Source organism: Strigops habroptila, chromosome 9 (assembly GCF_004027225.2).
Source record: "Strigops habroptila isolate Jane chromosome 9, bStrHab1.2.pri, whole genome shotgun sequence".
Classification (NCBI taxonomy): domain Eukaryota; kingdom Metazoa; phylum Chordata; class Aves; order Psittaciformes; family Psittacidae; genus Strigops; species Strigops habroptila.
Window position 1 is genome coordinate 26,669,559 of NC_044285.2, and position 16,280 is coordinate 26,685,838.

The following is a 16,280-nucleotide window of genomic DNA, read 5'->3' on the forward strand; positions in this document are numbered from 1 at the left end:
CACAGCACCACGGATGCCCTGCCAGCATGGGGCTGGGAGCTGAATGGGGCAGAGGGACGGAGAGGGAAAGCGAGCTATGGCTCCTGCTGTTACCACCCCTCCACATGTGGAATTTTAGACCAGACCATTTAATTGATGTTTCCCCACGTGCTTTTTTCATAACAAGCTTAGGAAAAAAAAAAAATTTAAGTATATGTATATACAAATGTACAAATACACTTCATACTCTCTGCTCCCTGTCCATATATACAAACATACACACATTAATGCATTGACATCTTACTGACTGGGGCTGTATTCTAGCTGCCCACAAACTGTGTTAAGTTTGCTTCTAATGTAACTCAGGAAATCAGGGGTAAAATGACACACTCCTTAAGACATTCTGATTCAAATAGTTTCTTATATGTTAGTTCCTGTTAAAGGCATAAGCAAAACACAGATACCCCTAAATCTCCCGCTTGTTTTAATTACTTTTAAAAATAGGGTCTTCTGGGGTTTTTTTAGACTAGTTAGTCTAAAAATCCACTGCAGTGATGAACAATTTTCACTGATCACTTAACCAGCAGTCATATTTTACTGCAATAATCTATTAATATTTCAAGATTTAGCACAGAATAAGAATACAACTGTAATCTTCAGACGTGTATTTCAGTTGTTAATAAAGGCAGCATCAGATCTCCTACCATTCAATTATTGTCGTTATGTGAAAGACTTCAGATAAATTCTTAATGATGCTTTTTGGCTACATAGATTAAAATCTTTACAAATTACTACATATTAAAAATAGATATTCCTCCTCTTGTGAAACTTTTACTTGTGATCCTGGCTCAGTAAGAAGCTGCAAGAATTGAAGAATGTGATGTGCACAGAAAGAAGGCAGAAAGAAGGCAGAAATGTCAGAAGCAGGAGAATACCCCCAGGCGCAGAGCCGCAGGCAGCAGACTCACTCAGCAGAAAGCACAAGGAATGGGCAGGAAGATAAAAATTTAGAAGCAGGAAGAAACCCCAAAGCAGGCATTTTAGAGACTGAGTGAGAAAGGAAGGGTAAGGACTTAAAGGCAGGAGGCTAAATAAATGATACCAGGAGCTGGAAAATCCCCACCGCGCTTTAAAAGAAGGAATAAGGTCATGAGGCAGCACAGTAAAAGAGCTGCACCGCTGACCAGCAGCAGGGCCAGTGTTTAAGAGGTACAGTTTCTTTGTTTAAAAAAGAAAAAATAATAATAAGAAAAATCAGCAAGGGTCCTCCTAATGGGCAGACTTGACTGAAGGGCATTCTCTTTCCAGAGGAAACTTCTTGGGTCTGCTATTTCTCCCTGGTGTCAGGGCATAGCACTGCATTGTTCTTTAGATAACACAACAGAACTCTGTGGGGTAGTTACGATTCCTTTCATGTGGAAAACAGCGTGTCAGGGGGGAAACTCCTGAGTTCGATTTTAAATGTTTCCAAAACACAGAAGTTTGCTGGGTTATGCAGTATGCACCAGTTCACAGGTATGGCTGCATCAGAGCCAAAGGCATGTCTCTGGTTTGACATATGCATTGTTTAGTTTGTAAGAGAAGATCTCAAGCTACATCCATTATATTCTGTAATTAGAGGTACTTGGAAGAAGCATATGCATAATAAGAGGTACTTCATAATGCTTTTTTCTCAGCTCAAGTGCAGTTTTTACCCACTTGTTTTCTATTTTACTACTAAGTGCCAGTTTCTCTATTGGAGGCAATTTACCATCTCAAAATCTCACAGGATAACCTAGTTTGTGCAAAACCAGAACTCCTGAGCAAGAATTAGAGCATTGGGGATGTTATGTGTAATTTACCTGTGTAGTTTTATTATTTTACTTTTTTGTATTTCCAATATCCTTTCACCTGTTCACCTACAAAATAGAAAGTTATTTTTCTTTAGAATTAAGTTAGCTGGTAGGTATTACATAACAGAGAAAACCAGGAATTTTCTGATATCAAATACTTTGGTAAGAAGCTGGGTGAATTAATGACCTATTATACAAAAACCCCAGTGTTCTTCCAAATGCTTGCATTTTGCTAGAAAAAACCCCAAACTTTAAATTGACACATGTATCTATACTTTAGATAAAGTCAATTTTATCATTCCAGTCTTGTCTCAAAACTCGTTTTAAACAATCTTCCAGTCTAATTAGCATTACCTTCTGGCTCCTTAGTACCATCCTTTTGAATATTGGCATGGTTAAACCACTCAGGTCTACTTGGTTTAGTACAGTGTAGCAAATGTCAGTGAAATAGGAGGGCATATGGCGTATAATTACAGAACCATATGGATGCCAGTAGTGGTAGTCAACAGTATTTGAATGCAAGACCAAGCAAGTGAGAGGAAGAGCAACAAAAGACCATCATAATCATAAAATGGATGTATATAGTTCCTTTACAGCTCAGAGAAGCCTCTACACGTCTGTCCTTTGCCCAGGCAAAGCCACTGTGTCCATACAAGCATAGAGCTGTGGAGTGCAGTCTACATCGTTTTTATTGTGGTTTGGAAATTCATAAACCCATATTATTAAGATAAGTGATACAAGAAACCACTCACCAATGCACAGAGCAGATCAACTGCTTCCAGAATCAGCTCTTGGTGGCCAATGCGAGTGACTCCCAGTTCCTCAAGCTCCTGATGAGTGATGTGCAGCAGCTGCTCGCCATTGATCTTTTCTCTTTCAAAGTTTTTTATGTATTGTTGGAGGCAGTCATCAAGGCCTATTTGGAAAAGCCAACAATGAATATTCAGAGAATGGAGACAAACAATAATAATTCTGTAATTCACAGTGTTTCCCAAGTTTCTTGGAAATACAAATATAATTCCTTGTTTGGATTTATTATGGAAAAACGTGCAAAAAAAATGTAATTTAACTTTCATAGTTCAGTGCATATTGCTAAAGAGAGAAGTTGATATTACTGACATTATTTTTAACATATTACTAATTTTTATCCTTCATGGTACTTACTAAGCAGACAGAGGAAGAACAAGGAAGCACAGAGAGTGCCATCACAAAAAACCTCTTTCTTATGATGTCATGAAGACCTAAATGTAAACTTGGCTTACGGAAGAATATGTTTAAGAGCACATTCTTCCTGGTATTCCTCTTGTAGGACTCTTCAAAGTCATACAGTGTAGCTATTACTCATTAGGAAAGTGGTTTTGAGGCTCAGTAACCACCTACACTAACGGCTACACCTACTGTAAATTTATTTATGTATTTATGTCAAACTATCCAATTTTCTGAAACTCAGTAAGATACAAATGGTTTTGTTACAAAACCTTTGATTAATAATTCAATTTTACTAATGCACAAAGAACTATTCCATTTCGCCCCGAAAACTGATAAGGTAAGAAACATTGTATTAAATACACAGAAAGTCACCAATATGGTTAAATTATGGAGAAAATGTTTGTGCAAGCACTAAGAAAACCCAATGTATATAAAGGAAAGTAAAGCAGTAGGCATACAAACAATACTGTTCTTGTTTGTCTGTTTAAAAGTTCTCATATACGCAATAAAAAGAGAAATAAAGCAAAGTTAATGTCTTAATTTTCTGGATTATTAGTGTATGGAAACTTACTTACAATTCTATTGTGCATCTTAGTACCTTTTGAAAGAGAAATCTGTAGTTATTTTAACATTTTTTTGAATCACAGAGGTCCTTTTAAGTAACCAGATAATACAATATGGCAACGATGAACAGAAATACATTCCTCTAAACTAGTCCAGAAACTCTAAATGAGTTGAACAAGGGCATGAAAGAAGTTCACTGAAAACGTATTAGAAGACTAACTTATTATCTACTATTCTATGTATAAGCATACCTTCTTAGATAATATTATTTAATTCACTCTAATAAAATTCATCTATTAAATTGCAATAGAAAATACTAGCTAAAGACATTACTAACATGCAACACCCCAGCCTGACTGAATGCTGTGATCAGACAGCATCCAGAGATGAATTTTTAAAAGGTACAGGAGGACTTGGTCAGAACAGCCAAACCACATGCTGGGGAAGTGAGAGCAAGTCAGAAAACGTGGAATTTAAAACTATCCTGTAGACAAAAATACTTGCTATTGTCCATGTTTTTCTATTCTCATGTTTATTAAACAGAGTATCTAAGAAAGAGATCTGACACCTTATATTTGGCATGCTGAATATTATCACATTACGTCTAATTAAGCCAATGTAATTCAGTTGAGATACAAGGATTGTGATGGTAAAAGGATTGAATAGAACAAAATAGTGTATTTGTCTTCTGTTCCAGAAATACAAGGGGATATTCTGCAGTTTCCTTCAATGAAATTACCTTTCAAAATTATTCAGTTATTTACTCTGTAAAAGGATAGTCCTAAGTTATGTTACAGTGCTCTTTCAGCATTTAATATGTAGCATGCACAGCCTTATAGCCACTTAAACATATAGCCCATCCAAAACTAGATCAGTGATATAAAATGTCACATTTTATGCTGCTATCCATAATTATGAGGTGGTTTGGTTTGATTTTGCTCCTTGGTTTTGTTTTGTTGGGGTGTTTTGTTTTGTTTTATTTTTAACTCAAATCAGCAGTCTGTTTGTGACTAATACCTAAGCCTTTTCCCCATTCTGGAATGGTTTGCAAACAGGACACTATTTCTCTGCATCTGTTCGTGGTTTTAAATGATTCGATGAACGATTTTACGTAAGCATATTTCAGTTTGGATTGGTTGAAAACTGATCACTGCAAGTGCTGCATTTAAGATTTAACATTTGAAATTTAGAGCCATTACACATTCCTGCTCCCTGCTTGCTCAAGAACAATTCCAAAGCAAATTCCAAAACCCATACATTCCAGATTTGCTTTTAGTGACTATTTGCCTGAAGCTCATCATAAAAAGTCACTGAAACTGATACCAGATATTAAATTATTTTGAACAAAAGTGAAGCAAATTGATTAAAAATCTTAGTACCAGTGGCCACAAGTAAGCATGCGTAGTATTCAGAAAGGTTTAGAAAATACCAAACATTACATCCTATAAAAAGTGTGTAACCAGATGTATTAACTGTCCCTTTGTGCCAGAGAGAATGTATGACAAGAGCAAAATATGAAATTTGTATTATTCATACTGCTCTGTAATAGCTCCCCAGGGCATCTTTAGAAGGCATTTACTTAATAGTGCAAACAGTATGGCAGTTGACAACAGAATACAGAAATATATCATTAAAGGACCAGGCTGTCTCATAGCACAACAGCATTTGATAAATACACACACAGGAAAAGAAATGTTTGTCCATTGTTCATTGCTTTTCTGTCTATCTAGGAGCTAGGAATTGTATTCCTTTGTTCCTTTTCTTGCAATGTAAAAATGTTGTTTGATAACTGTGAGGTGTTACAAAGCAGGAATTTAGCTAAGAGTAATTTCATTCTTTATTATTATGGCTCTAATTGTTTTTAGCATGCAAATATCAAAGATGCAATTAGAAAGAGTACAGAATAAGATCGTTTTGACTTACCAAAGCCAACTGGAATATTTATTTCCTCAAGCCACTTAGGCCTCATTACTGATCTTTATGCAATTTTCTCAATATAATTTCTGTTTACAGGTAACACTTCAATTAGTTAAGACTCATTACTACAAACAACTAAGGGGCATTAACTGTGCTTTATATATAGGTAAATAAAGTTAAATCACTATTGCCAAGTTACACAGGATTGGTGTCAGGCAAGAAACACAGAGGCTTGCAGTTCTGATCCTGCACATTCCTACTTTTTTGAGGTACAGTTTGTAACTAACCAATATATCCTTCATATTGCAATAAATTAATTCAAGGAAAAGGGTTTAAACATGTATGTTTTATTTTTAAGCTGAGACTTCATATTTTTTATGAAAGATCTGCTATATAGTCTCTGCTACATTGTCTCTTGTGTGTGCCCAGGCAGCCAAGAAGGCCAACAGCATCCTGGCCTCTAACGGGAATAGCATAGCCAGCAGGGCCGGGGCAGTGACCATCCACACCTAGAATACTGTGCTCAGGCTCAGGGGGGACCTTATCGCTCTCTACAACTACCTGAAAGGAGGCTGTAGTGAAGCAGAGGTCAGTCTCTTTTCCCAAGTAACAAGCGATAGGACAAGAGGAAATGGCCTGAAGCTGTGCCAGGGGAGGTTTAGACTGGGTATTAGGAACAATTTCTTCACAGAGTGGGTGGTCAGGCATTGGAACAGGCTGCCCAGGGCAGTGCTGGAGTCACTGTCTCTGGAAGCGTTCAAAAACCTTGTAGATGAGGTCCTCAGTGATATGGTTTAGTGGTGGTCTTGGTAGTGCTACGGAACAGTTGGACTTGATGATTTTAAGGGTCTTTTCCAACCCAGCTGATTCTATGATTCTTTCCGTTTTTAAGTAAAAAGCTAAGACTAGGAAAACTTTATCCCTATGTTTGAAGAGTAGAGGAAAACCAAGCATCTGTGATATACTGGCTGCAAAATATGCTTTTGAAAATAGAGCCTGTAGTAAATTGCCTGAATCAAGGAGACATGAAAAAGAAAAGAGGCAGAAGAAAAGGTAAGGAGAAAGGGCAGGAAAAGTCAAGCCAGGTAGTTTTAACATGTTTATTTTCAGAACTGCATAATTAAGAAAAAGGAATCATTAAGACAACAAAGCAAACCAACGTTATAAAAAAACTCTCTGTAGAGCTAGCTAAAATTAGATTTAAGTATTAACTCGGAGCCAACATTACAAAAGAGATGCTACAATATTGTGGGCAATAAGGCCCACTGAGATTAAAATGAACCTTTTCATTGATGTCAAACACCATCGTGTTTGTTTCACATTGAAAGCACAAACATAAGTTGCCGTGTTATGTAAAGATCTGTCCCGTTCTCTCTAGCATTAGACACAGAGATATTGATAAAAACTTACTGTAAGAGTAAATGAAGGAAAAGCACAAGTTGTTGCCTTCCATGCAGGAAGTCAAATTATGCAGATAGGGCAGCTCTCACAGGGGAAATGTGGTGACAATAACTTTGTCAAGTGTGATCCATCACAAAAGAAAAGTAATTTCTAAGTTTAAAAAGTCTAATTTCCAATTTTCCATAAATCTCTCCATAAGCTACATTTATTTGCTTCTTTTATTGGAATTTTGTTACTTATTATAAAATTATAAAGTTATTATAGAATTATAAAGTTTTGTTACTTATTATAAAACATCTATCCTAAAAATTCCTCACCAAATGATGGTTTTCTTCATACTACATCATTATTCCCAGAGGAAAATATACGGCAGCTGGCTAGAAGAGCAGAACACTGGCTGTGAAATGGAGGGGTTACATGGAGGGCAAACAGGAAAGGTCTGTGCCAGTTCAACTTGTCACAAACACGACTGCTCTCATGAGAGGATTCGTCTGACAGAAGAGGGTATGCAAACTGATATGCTCCGTTCTAAAAATGCAGCATTGCTCACTGTGCTTTTAGGTACAAGATGAAAGAGAAAGAAAACAGCTCAGTGGAAATGTATTTACCACTCTTGACTTCTACAGAGTCCATTTATAGCCAGTTGGCAAACCCACTTTGATTAAGGGTCTGAGAAAGTAGTTAACACCTTTCCTAATTAAAATAACTTTTAAAATAAAAAGCACATAGAATACTGAAATCACAATTGCAGAAAGGCTTATGCACAGCAGCAAATTTGAGGTACATATGCAAGTGTCTGTGGGATCTGGATCTAGGGTACAAAACCTGAAAGTCAAGGGAATGATCTCAGTTTGTTCAGAATGATTACACTTTGGTCTGCCAAGAGCAAATTAATATTCCTATTAATGTATCTCATTTGACTAATAAAAGCTATACAACAATCGTATCTGGTTTTGCAGAAGGGTGACTTGTAAAAAATCAATAAATCAAAGTGAAACAGGGACAAAATCAATTTTCAAATGTCATCGTGCTGGATGTTGGAGGAAATCCACTGGAGCTGCAGTGTCCTTCAGGGAAGATAAATGCAAACAGCGACTGCGCTAGTTCGTGAGGGCAGGAATCTTGTATAATATGACCACAGCGCACAACAGGAACGCACTAGCACATGCGTCTCAGGAGTGTGAGCCACCAGGGTCACCTAATAATTCAAAAGAAAACTGATTGTACTGAAACTGCCTCTGGTGACAAGGATGAAAAAAAGGATAGAAACTCTGCAAAGAAGGGAACAGAAAAGGCAAAAGACAACCAGATACTGTGTGCGCTGAGAGAAGGAATAGAGAGGAAGACTGCTGAAGAAGGTTTGGAACCGTAAGAAAAGAAACGTCGTTTGATTCCTGCTGGTTTTTGGAAGTGACCTCGTACATGACCTTTCAAACAAGCAGGACTGCACTTGAGACACCTCACCTGATTCCATCAGTGGCTTCTCTACCCAGTCAAAGCAACTTGCAAGTCCAGAAAATGAGCTATTCACTATTAGACAAAAAGAAAGCTCTGTGCTGGAAATTACCTAATTAATTTGGGAAGGCAGTACAACCTTCAACTTACATACACAGGTCAGCTTAAACATATCTAGTATTTAACAGTATCTGCAGGCCTGGCCCAGGCAGTAATTGTGACAGGAAGTGAAAAAGTTGGGGTTTGTATTTTTTTTAAAAACAAGTGGTATTTTCTATATAAAGCAATATATAAAGCAATATTTAGCAGCTAGTTAGAACGATCTGGAAGAAATTGACTGGTTTGCTAACAGATAGAAGTAGGTGGAGAACACGTGCCTTTTCCTAAATATAATTTTATTGAACACACACACACACATCAGTTCATGGGTGTTCTTTATTGCAAACCCCTTTGATTTACTACATTGGACTTAGCCACAGTGGATCTTTTCCTATTCTTATATAATTTGTAACAATGAAAATCATCAGGTGGGTATTTTTTGTCAAGGACATTAAAAGCTTTTGAAGAATTATTCAGTCCAAATAAAGAAAAGGCAAAATCCTCAGTACCATGCTCACTCTAAGCTGACTCTCGGATACCAGCTATTTGTTCTTAAAGCCCTTTCAGGAGGAAAGAAACACAAAAGCAAAACCAAAACACTGTTAGGAGTGCCTAGAGAAAAGGATCTTCATACCCACAGAATCCTGTGTTTGAAAACACTCCAGACCAACAAGTTTAGAGCTTTTCAGACCTAAACTTCCCTAAAGTTTAGACCCTATTTAGAAACTAGACTATCATGCAGTATTTACACCTTTAAGCTATCCTACTTAGGGACTGTAGTGGTAGGACAAGGGGTAATGGCTTCAAACTTAAACAGGGGAAGTTTAGATTAGATAGAAGGAAGAAGTTCTTTACAGTGAGGGTGGTGAAGCACTGGAATGGGTTGCCCAGGGAGGTTGTGGATGCTCCACCCCTGGCGGTGTTCAAGGCCAGGTTGGACAGAGCCTTGGGCGACACAGTTTAGTGTGAGGTGTCTCTGCCCATGGCAGGGGGGTTGGAACTAGATGATCTTAAGGTCCTTTCCAACCCTTACTATTCTATGATTCTATGATTCTACTTGTTACGAACCTGATCTATAGCAATACAGTAGCTAGATTACAAAATGTCACACAAAAAGTACATTTAAAATAGCAAGTCAGAGCAGGAATGCACAAACACCCAAAAAGGAAAGAATTAAGATTATTTTGAAAAAATAATCCCTGAATTCTGGCATTATCTGACCTTTAAATGCTTGACTGTGCAAGTATAACGTGCTTAAATGCTGCTTCCCAGATGAGTTTCCTCTGCGTCACTATAATATTCACACAGATACAGATGGATGTTTTAGATGCAAATACAAGCAGACTTTTGCTACTTGCATTTACAGACCCATCATCTGCATGAACAGGAACTGGTGCAGAATGAGCACTTTAAATGAATGTTTCTCAAAGACCAACTGACACCCAAAAATGTTGAGTTCCAGGCTTCAAAGTGGATTGAACTTTACCAGACAAACTGTTCTACTTGTCTCACACCACTGGCTGAGATCCACAATATAGTTCTCTTGCTCCTATTCTAGTCTCTGTGAGTGCCAGGCTCCTCATCTGCCCCATCAGAGCAGACACACTCAAAAGCCGGCATCCAGCCTCTCCCATCCTCATCCTGATGCTACATCCCACACACCAGTCAATGACACTGGCTTGGTAGTTACAAGTATCATCTCACCCTCCTAATTCTTATGACAAAATCCTCCATTTCCCCCCTTAGCAAAATCCCATATATTTTCAACTCCATTTGCTGCCAGCTCCCATGTCTGGTTGTCACATTTTTTCTGTTTCCACACTGTCCCTATTTTTGTATTTTCTCTAGGTGAGGTAGGCAGCTTTGTCTCCTCTGTACCAGCAGGGAAGCAGTGTTACGAGAGCACAAGCTGGAGGGAGCTGGAAGCTTCCAACCTCAGTTCCTCTTCCATCCCTAGAACAGGTCAGAGTTTCACTTGCAATGACAGATCTCAGCCACAAGCACCTTTGATAAAAGGGACATAATCCTCAAGAAATGTAAACATCCGTAGCAAATTCCTGAGCATATGAATTACACACACACACCCTGAATAAGGGCAAACATCACAGCCACTTCACCAAGAGTGCATGTCTGACACACAAACCAGCCTGCCAAATTCTATCCAATATGCAAAACCAATGGGAATACTACATCATCATGTGCATGGCCAAGGCAATGGGCTTTCCCATTATCTCAGTGTCTATAATTACAAGCTCTTTTTGGCAGCAATTTTCCAAGATAACCATACCATCAAAACCAAAGTTGTGCTGAAATTATTAATGTTTTAAGAGTTCAGAGCATCTGAGAAGGTTTTGTAAAGGGATATGTCAAGCAATATTAATAACAAATTATCAAACTGCTGCATTTATACTATTTGATGTAATAATATGCCATCACCCTTAAATTGACATTAAGTAAGTGACTTAATATAGTTCTGCCTTCATTACCTATGTAATGTTGTATGACACATGTCGTTGAGCTGTGGCATTATCACAGAGGTAATAAACAGCCAGAACTAGACCTAACCTTAAAGATGCTTCTGGAAGAAAAGTGTCACACTCAGAGAATGTATCACATTTTCAGACACAAATGCCTGCTCCTCGCTGTCACATTTCACAACAATCTTAACCTCGAGGTATGTCACTGATGCAGTTATTAACGAATTTCCCACAGAAGTGATAAAAAACAGAAGTGTCTTTATTAGATCGCTGTATTAATAAAAGTTTAAGTCCTTCCACAGCCTCAATAATTTTCTCCTTGATAAAAATATAACAGCCTCCAATGATTTTTGAAGCGTGTGGCTGAAGGGTGACCTGGAGGTACTAGCAAGCCTCAAAAAGCTAGCACTATCATACCTCCATTTGTTTGATTATATGCTTCCACGTTCCAATGTGACTAAGCTGAGAATACTTGGACCCCAAATCTGCCTCATTACCTTTATTTTAATAGGGTAATGCTTTGGCCAAATGCAAGACAAGTCCTTCTATCTGTTTCCTGTACTAGACTCATGTAACCCTGCTTTACTTTTCCGAGTCAGAGTTTGATGAGAATCTGTGCTGGCAGAAGCATTAGCTCCAAGTTAGAGTGGTACCCTTGTACCTCCTTGTGCTTCGTACAGCTCTGTGCCTAGCTGTGTAGTGAATCGGGTCAGAATCCTCTCCATGTTAACTTCACTCCTTTTTGTTACCAGCTATTTTTAACTGGCACAGATGCAGTGGAATACACCAGTGGATGAAAGAGCAGATGCTTAAGCTGGCACAGCTGCCAATGAACATGCTTTTCAAGCTACACCATAAGAAAGCCATATTTGATAATTCTTTACTTGGTTTTCTCTCCTGTTTGCTGAGATGACAAATGTCTGGTCACCATCCCAGCCATTGTTCTAGCCATCTTGAAATATATCTAAATTTAAAAAAGCTTTTAGGATCAGCTAAAAAGACAATATAAAATAAATTCACAAGGCAAAAAAAAGAGATTCATATTTCAAAGAATCTTGATTTATACTAAAACCAAAATGCAGAACCAGCATAATTAAATTCTCAAATCTCTACCCACTCACAAAAGAGCAAAGATGTCTGTGTCAGATCAATTCTGGTGATGATTGAACATCTCTAGGATCAGTAGTAACAGTTAGAAGAAACAATGTTTACCCTGCATACCCGAGGGATAGCGTTGTTTACAAGTGAGATCTGGTGTGATCAAGTTTTGTATTCCTCCTTTTATGCAATAACTGCCAAAGGTTGTCTTCTCATCTCCCTGGATTGGATGGTAATGATGTATTCCAGTTCTCTATTAACCTGCTACCAAAGATGATGGGGGAAAGAAAACCAACAAAACAAAACCAAAAGACAAACCAAACCAAAAACTACCAACCAAAAAGAACTATTCTTAGGTGGAAAGAAAATCAAGTATCATTTCCTTCACTAGACCCTAAGCACATTGTCTCCATTTTAGAAAGATCAACAATTATAATAAAGAAGGAGCAGCATTAACCATGTTCTCATATACGAGGACTAATCTCCAGAGCAAAAGCACCAGAACAAATAGATATAACTGAAAGCTCCTTTCTCCAGCTTCTGAGGATTTACCCACCTTGCACTCCCCACAGGCAAGTCTCAGTCACAGACTGACCTTCAAAAAGCTAGTTTGATATCACACAAAACCAAACAAAACTATCATGCCAAACAAGTTTTTGCAAAAGTAATACAAAAACAGTCCCTGCTTGTCCCTTGCTCCCTGTGAAGAAAAAAAAATACTGAAGAGAGAGATAACAAGTCTGTCTGAGCTAATCAATAGAGATAGAAAGTAACTTGTTGGGCAAAATGTATGTAACTGTAAGGCAGACATTTAAATTTAGGTGAAATGAATTCTGCTCTACAAGTATCTGGTGAGCCCTTGCTATAGTGCTCTACAATAAATGCAGTTCATATTCATGACATCCAGGCATAGTCACAGATGCTTCAGAACAGACTTCCTGGCCAAAACACGTGTAAAGAAACAGAAATTTTCTGAGGCATACATTCGGCTGCAAGATGCTATCAACAAAGTAAACCTGTAACGGGACAGGCAGAATCTCTGATAGCATTCTCTGTCAGAAGCGTCAACGCTTGCAAAGCTGAGTGGTGATAAAGAGCTACATAGAATAGTCAAACAAGAAGTGCTACAGATGTGTCAGTGCCAAAATACATTCATTCTTGTTTCAACTTCATTGCCCTCTTTTACTAAAAATCGTAGGCATCAGAAGAGCAGCCAAATCCAGTGTAGGTGTTTATAGTGAAAAGCCTAAACAAATATTTCTGCTCAACACAATTTCTTCAACAACTATGAGACTACAACCTAATTCACAACTAATAGTTTAAACAGCTGCAAGATACAAATACTAGAAGTAGAAGGTGGTCTTGGCAGTTCCGTACACAGTTCTTCACATAGTTGCCAAAAAATCACTGGGAAGCTGCTTTGAGATTTTTGCAATAGATAAAGGAAAGGCTGGGATTTTATGTTTTTCAGGGATCTTCAGAAGCTTTGGTGATGGCATCTGTTGGACAACAACTTGGCAGAGGCTACGAATCAGTTGATCTGGGGTTCCACGCACACCTCTCTCATTCCTTTTATTCCAAGGAAGCACTGAGGACATCATGCAGAGCACTGCAGCTCTTGTTTATGTTGTCCTGTTGACTCTGTAAATCTGGATGATCTTAAATTAGGTTCTTTACTTAAGTAATTGGGAAGAATTAGTTCTACTAATTGGTGGTTAGCTCAGTTAAAAGGCAGGTGGTTATCAGGAATTGCTGATCAGCTGTCAGGAAATTCCCAAACTGCAAATATTTTTGTTGGTATAAACTCTGTGAAACTAGCACAAATAGGCAAATGTGAAGAAATCGCAAAACAAAAGGAAATCAGATTGTAAATCCTACTGAAGAAGCTTTTCTCTTTCATTACATTTACCCATTTTTATTCCATGTATCTATGTTACATGATTATGCCAAATTTATTATAGTTTTTATTGAACAGAATGAGAGCTAGAAATTTTTATTCACTACCACTTTTCATGCAGTATCAGATTAAGATAGATTAAGTCTCTGGCTTCAGTTACATGATGAAAAAATATTACTACATCTTAAATCACTATTATTTTGTGTTTTTATTCTGAATTCTAAATGTTTTGCTATTTGATCTGGCCATAGCTTATCCAAGATTAAATACCTTTGTGAAGTAACATGAAAGAGGCTAGAATTTTATCATATCTAAAGAAATATATAGCCAAAGTCCATGAATAAAATATGATTGCAGCTCAATGCATAAGAAAATTCTAATAAGCCCAGCAAAGAAATAAAGTTATTGGCAATTCAGTACAAAAAATAAGGTATAATCAAGTGATTACAAAACGCTTAAAAACCACAGGGTATCACTCACTCATATGTTTGAAATATTACTTTTTAATATGCTTAAAATGATTAAATCTTTTAGATGGCAGCACACAAAAAAGGGACATAGGTCCGGCCTAGCGCCTGAAATTTATTCCTTTTTGCCAAGAAAGCATCAGGCTGGAAGTACTACAGGGTTCCCACCTCAACCTAAATGCTGTTGCAGCCGCAGAGCCCACTACTGCCAAAGGATAACAGGGGAGAACCAAAACAGTTCTCAGACCATTCCTAGTTATTTTTCTGTTCTTCATAAGTAAACAGTTGAAGTTGTTTTTTCTTAATATCAGACAAGGAGTAAGAGATAGATAATAGTAATGTACCAGTAATGAGAACTGTCCATAAAAACTCTAAATAGAGGGGCTAAGGAAAAGGTGAATGCATTAACACATTAACGATACAGACCCAACAACCCAGAGCAATGCACTGCATTAACTGAGCAGGATAAATTAATTCTATGTCAGCAAAAGTAACACAATATGAAATAATGTTTCTGGAGCTATTCCTCATGGCTTCACAGGGAGCAGGCTCCTGCACTGCTGTCGCAGCCAGTTCCGGTAAAGTCTCAAAAAGAAAAGTCTCTTCTGGTTTACCCTGTTTTATGTGCCAGAGAGCTAAAGATGGACAGACATGAAAGGTTATTCAGCTCCTTGAGTCACGCTTAGGAAGTGGTTTGTTCTGCTCACCACTCTTTGCTACTATACCTGATACTCACAGGCAGGAGGCTGCAACAGACAGACATGCTTTAGATGACATCCTCTGGTCTTTGAGCATAACCTGGAGATACCATGGCTGGGAACCTCAAGCAGCGCCAAGTTATATCAAGAGTAGCACAGAAACAAGTTACTGGGAAAAGTGAGTTTACAAATAGATTAAAAAACTACAGGTTTCTGTATAAAATGAAATAGCTGGGATCAGAAAAAAGCAGGGAAGTAAGACTGAGATAATCCAAAAAGGTCAGAGAGTGAACTAGGTATGACTTTCATAGTTACAAAACATTTTGTCTTTAAATCATGATATGATTAGCTTTTTCTAACTAACAGGCCCAAAGACTATTTAGTTTCTCAGGATGTCACTAATTCTCCATGAAAATGCAATGTGTCACCTATTGCTGCAAGGATTTTTCCTGTGATATCACTTGGTAAATTAATAAGCAAATCTGGCAGCTCCAATCTCTTTTGGCAAATATGGAAAAAGGTCAGTGCATCCTGGATCCAAAAGATAATTCTCTTTCAAACTTTTGTATTAGTAAAAGAAAAAGAAAACTTGAAAAGCTTTTTTGTGAGAATTTTATACTACCTGATTTAAAAAGGAAATGTTGCCATTTATAACAAGGGGTTTCAGCCCACAACTGATGATCATGTGCTTACAAATAGGCTATAGTAGAGGTGTTGCAGACTCAGGAAAGTGCTGGATGAGCAGAGCTACTTGGAGGCATACATTACACAACTGGCCCGTGACATAGTCAATCTAAAGAGCAGGCAAAGAGCAAATGTAACTCGGTTGCTAATTTTACAGACCACAGCGAAATTTCAGGCTGCTTCATCACTAAGAGGATTTAGCAACATTCAGCTACAATTTGCTTCTTCAGTAGGTAGAAATGGAAGCTTGGTGCACCTGTGTTAAGAGGATTGTACATGTAAAGGGTGGCAACTTGCATCTTCGCTTTATCCAGAAGCATAGACACGTTTTTATGGCATAAGAGCATACGATTAGTAGTCTTAGCTACTGTTGTGCTGCAACTGTATGCTTCTCCAGATGATCCAGATGCCTCACCCCTGGAAGTGTTCAAGGCCAGGTTGGACAGGGCTTTTGTCAGTTCACAGAATCATAGAGAAACTACATTTGAGAGTGTGACTTGTTA

General features: G+C 37.9%; 1 protein-coding gene across 1 annotated transcript in view; it reads right to left on the reverse strand.

The window, feature by feature from the left end:
* LOC115612715 (connector enhancer of kinase suppressor of ras 2-like) overlaps positions 1-16,280 on the reverse strand; it is a 190,965-nt gene that overhangs the window by 123,853 nt on the left and 50,832 nt on the right. The window contains exon 2 of the mRNA XM_030497350.2: positions 2,564-2,727. Within this exon, the coding sequence (XP_030353210.1) occupies positions 2,564-2,727 (164 nt within the window). The remainder of the gene's footprint in view (positions 1-2,563; positions 2,728-16,280) is intronic.